Genomic DNA, 4,665 nt, shown 5'->3' on the forward strand with positions numbered 1-4,665 from the left:
GGAGTTTTAAATACAACGATGGAAAGTTTAAATGGCTTTTTCCCCTTTGCAAATGGATTTTTTCCCCCTGTCTGAAAACGCGTATTCCAGCCTCTGCTGTGCTTTGAAATTGATTTTCGTGCTGCGTGGGAAGGGCAAATGGTTTGAAACTGATGTTGATTTTGCAGGAGGCGATGTTATTAAATGCGGTCTTTTTCTACCAGCGCTAATCCGTGTGCTCTGCTTTGCTTTTCTTCCAGATATGGACGTGTCGAAAGTGTCAAAATACTCCCTAAGAGGGGGTCGGAAGGCGGAGTGGCAGCGTTTGTGGATTTTGTGGACATCAAAAGTGCGCAGAAGGCACACAACTCTGTCAACAAAATGGGAGATAGAGACCTACGGACGGATTATAATGAACCAGGAACCATTCCCAGTGCTGCTCGGGGCTTGGATGATACAGTTTCCATAGCATCTCGTAGTAGAGAGGTTTCTGGGTTCAGAGGAGGTGGTGGGGGGCCCACTTACGGTCCCCCACCATCGCTTCATGCACGGGAAGGACGTTATGAGCGGAGACTTGATGGGTAAGTTCCAAGGTTTCTCTAGGCAGGTATTTTGTATTTGATATGGTGAGAAACACAAACTCGTATCTAGGGCCCCCAGATGGATTTAAAATTTTGGGAATTATCTATGTTTCCTATTTTGGGTTGGAAACGGAAGTGATTTCTATCCCAGTGGCTGGTACCTTGTGGATCCATAGAGGATGTTTTCTGCAGCTGGTTGGATATCTACACTTGAAACGAGGTGGTTTTAAGATGGAAGATTTCCTTTGGCCAGCATCGATATTGGAGTTACTCTTTTCTAGAAATAACGATTCCATTTCTTGGATAATATTAAGGCCTTGCTCGGATGTATCCCTGCTGCCAGATGGAGCTATCTTACTCTACAACATGTGGTGAAGCTCTCTGTGGAGTATCTTCGGAATACTAGAACCTAAAATTCTGTGAAAGCTTGATGCCTAGCTCTCAGTTCTCACTGTACGCAGCTGGTATGTTAATTGGATTGTCACCACAAAATTTCTAGTAAACCTTTATTGATGCGGCCCCTTGGATTCTACAGACAACACGTAGCCGTGGAAATTACGCTTGGATGGAGAAGACCGAAGGCAGCTTGTGATGTTTCCATTTTGGATCTACATCCTTTCCAAGTTATTGGGATTATTCTTTCTGATGGTATTGGCAAAATGAGATGATGGACATGACTAAATTTTGGAAATTATAGTGTGTTTTTTAATGCTGGGATAAGAACTACTGCCTTGAATTTATTGGATGGTATACAGTCAACACGCCAGTAGCCATGGGGAGTGGATTACTATCTAGTCACTTAAAAAGCTCTTTGCTACTCCACATTAAACATACTTTAGTTTTAAGGACGTGGCGCTAATACAGTTTGTGGATACGCCAGTGAGCAGTGACTGGGCTGGATGGTTACAAAGGCGGCTAGAGGATGATGCCTGCTGGCCAGCAGCGCTGAGCGCCCTCGTGCACTGGGTGATCTTCTGCCAGCTGCTTGATTCAGACGTAGGGCTGGAAATTAAAATAACGGATCTATTTAAGCGCCTACTGTCTCAAGAAAGAAGTCTGGGGGTTTCAGAGTTATGGTTTCAGTCTGGGACTGCTTCCTTCCAGTGGAATTTTTTCTTTTTTGTCTTGTCACTAAGATTTTTTTTTTTCTTGTTGGTTCATCTAAAATATCATTTGACACCCTTGCCCATTAAGAAGGTGGATTACCCCTGTAAGAGGGGCCAAAATTGGGGAAGTTATGTTCACAATTCTCTCCCTAGATTTAATTGGGAATATAGGTCGTGTTTCCACACTTGGAAAAGGTTGGTATGTCCTGCCCTGTGTATATTAGCCCCTCTCCTAACCCAAGTCAAACCCTCTCTTTCCACTAACTCCAGTAGTACTTAGTACTAATAGATAAATCAAAAAAGCACTGTAGCCGTTAGATTTTCAGCTCTGCTAGCTCCTCTGTCTGTCTTCTGTGTCCTTTTCATGGATAAGGACTTTGTTCTTTTATGTCAGCTGTATAGCAGTAACCCTCTAGAAAATACTGCTTTTTCTCTTACCTCATTAAATCGGCTTTCACTCATTAACACTTTGTAGGATGCTAAATGCAATCATTTATAAAATTGTTGATCTCGGTCCTTCAAAAGGGGAGAAAAAAGAGACGTGTTTCTGAAATAGCTTTCAAAATGCCATTGTTGCGAGCAAGAGATAATGAAAGCAGAAAAGCAACAATGAATTTCAAGCAGATTTGTAAGTTAGTAACTTTCTGTTGCAGTGGTTACATAGTTTCTTATATAGAGAAAAAAGCAGGCAAAACATGAGCTAGCTCTGTAGAAACCTTGAGAATGAGTTACAATTTAACAGCAGAGGATGAATCTATTTAGGGGATGAGGGATCTAGTGATTCATTGGAGAAGGAATGGAAGGAACTTCCTGAGATGCTAATCCGAAAAGATTCAAGTCCCATTTTCAGTTTATAAAAGATACCTGAAAGGTTTCTGCCATTTTAAATGGAAGACAGAGCCGTGATGCAGGAGAGGAGGAGGAAGCACGAGGCAGAACTGGGTTATTGGGATTCAGGGGATTGAAGTGGTAATAATTGATTCTGAAGGAAGAATCAGAGAGAGAAGGCTGGAAAAAAAAGGTTGAAATGTCCTTCATAAGATGGATAATTAAATTCTAAATTAACTTTGGCTACCCTGACATATTTAGAATTTTGCAAGTATTAAACATTCAGCGTAATCATTCTTGATCTTTCATTTTGCGGACGTAACTTAGACGTACCGTCCCGGTCCATGTCTAAATTAGACTACTAAACTATTTGTAATGTTCTTTTAACTTTATCTGTCAGTTTTACTATCTCTGTATTTGAGAGATCACACTAACTTTCTTAGAACATAGAGCCTTTCTCAGCTGGCAGACAAAATATTTGAAATACTGAAACCAAATCGGCCTTAGCTACTGGAAAGCAGAGTGCTTGTGAAGACAGAAATTCTGTGATTGCAGCCTCTGCAAACAAAAACACCTACTGAAAATTGGCATTTATACTCCTTGTGCAGGCTCTTAGTATCTTTTGGGGGCCTGCACCCATACAGTTTCAGTATTCCCATGTTAATAATCAAGGTGTTTCTTTAGTGTAAGCAGCTCTGACGAGAATCGAGTGTAGCAGTCTGAGAAAAGCAAAATTCCCTCCAAGAGGATGAAATATTTTAGAGCAGCAACAAGAAAACCCCTCATTTTCTGGGCCTTCTCTATGGGTTACGCTACCCCTTTTGAAAGCAGCTTCTTACCTCTGGGTCATGCTTTGCACGGAGGCTTTCATGGCTACAGCCGTATTTGCGATGCCATTTTTGCAGAAGGATAATGAGAAGAGCTCCAGTAATTACCAAATTCCAGGAAAATTTTTGAAGCTCTTAAGCAAAAATGGAGGCGAAAAAATTAAAAAGTTAATGATGATGTCCACAGACATGAAGCTTTTCTTGTTTACTGAATTTAAAGGAAAATGAAAAACCAAATGCAACTTTAATGAGGATTCTGCACTGGAAAGCAGTATTTTTTTCCTGTGCAGCCAAGATGCTGGTCATGAAAGCCCAACGTTGTGATTAAAACAAAATGATTGCTCAGCTTTATCATATATGAATATAACTTTGGAGTCAAGTACAATGTTTTTAAGTTTGTCAGTGTTTGCTTGATAGGTTCTCGCTGTTTAGTGGAGAAGCAGTCGCAAAAATAAGTTCAGTGCTGACGTGAATGTTTGCATGATTTGCTTTTAGTTGTGCTTGCCCCTTTCTGATGAAATATTTTTCCCCCTTCCTAAATGCAGGGCTTCAGATAACAGGGAGCGTGCTTATGAACATAGTGCCTATGGACACCATGAGCGGGGGACGGGAGGATTTGATCGGACGAGACATTACGATCAGGATTACTATAGAGATCCTCGAGAGCGGACTTTACAACACGGGCTCTATTATACTTCTCGGAGTCGAAGTCCAAACCGTTTTGATGCTCACGACCCCCGTTACGAACCTAGGGCCCGCGAGCAGTTTACATTGCCCAGTGTGGTACACAGGGATATCTACAGGGATGATATTACACGGGAGGTACGAGGCAGAAGGCCAGAGAGGAATTACCAGCACAGCAGGAGTCGGTCGCCGCACTCATCCCAGTCCAGGACCCAGTCCCCGCAGCGCTTGGCCAGTCAGGCGTCCCGACCCACGCGCTCCCCCAGCGGCAGCGGATCCCGAAGCAGATCTTCCAGCAGCGACTCCATCAGCAGCAGCAGCAGTACCAGCAGCGACAGGTAAGGTCTCCTGACCCAAAGCTGGGGGCTTGGCGGGTCGTTTTCTGCGGAGTTGCGCGCCCGCACTGTGAACATAGAAGGTGGCAAAGTGGTATTCGCTGGTGTAGAAGTAAACCGGTGTGAAATGTAAGAAGACCCAAGTGGGCGCGAGACACGAGTGGGATCCGAGGGGAGTGCTGTTGCTGGCGTTCGTTATTTTCCATGGTGGATCTGTGCAGCGTCCGTAAGGTAGTAGCTGGGCAAAGCAGGGGTGCGTAGACACGAGGCCGTGCTGCACCCCTGGCTGCTGCCTGCGTGCTTGGAGCATGGGATAAGTATTTTA

The 4,665-nt window shown here is 43.6% G+C and overlaps 1 protein-coding gene across 1 annotated transcript; it reads left to right on the forward strand.

Moving 5' to 3' along the window:
* Positions 1-239: 239 nt before the first annotated feature.
* On the forward strand, positions 240-4,347 carry LOC104542454 (msx2-interacting protein-like; the record flags this gene model as incomplete). The annotated part of the gene is made up of 2 exons (XM_010186772.1): positions 240-560; positions 3,867-4,347. Coding segments are annotated over 2 exons (802 nt in total), but the record flags the coding sequence as incomplete, so codon positions are not given.
* Between the last annotated feature and the right edge of the window lie 318 nt (positions 4,348-4,665).

The sequence above is a fragment of the Mesitornis unicolor genome, unplaced genomic scaffold (assembly GCF_000695765.1).
Source record: "Mesitornis unicolor isolate BGI_N332 unplaced genomic scaffold, ASM69576v1 scaffold6106, whole genome shotgun sequence".
NCBI lineage: Eukaryota > Metazoa > Chordata > Aves > Mesitornithiformes > Mesitornithidae > Mesitornis > Mesitornis unicolor.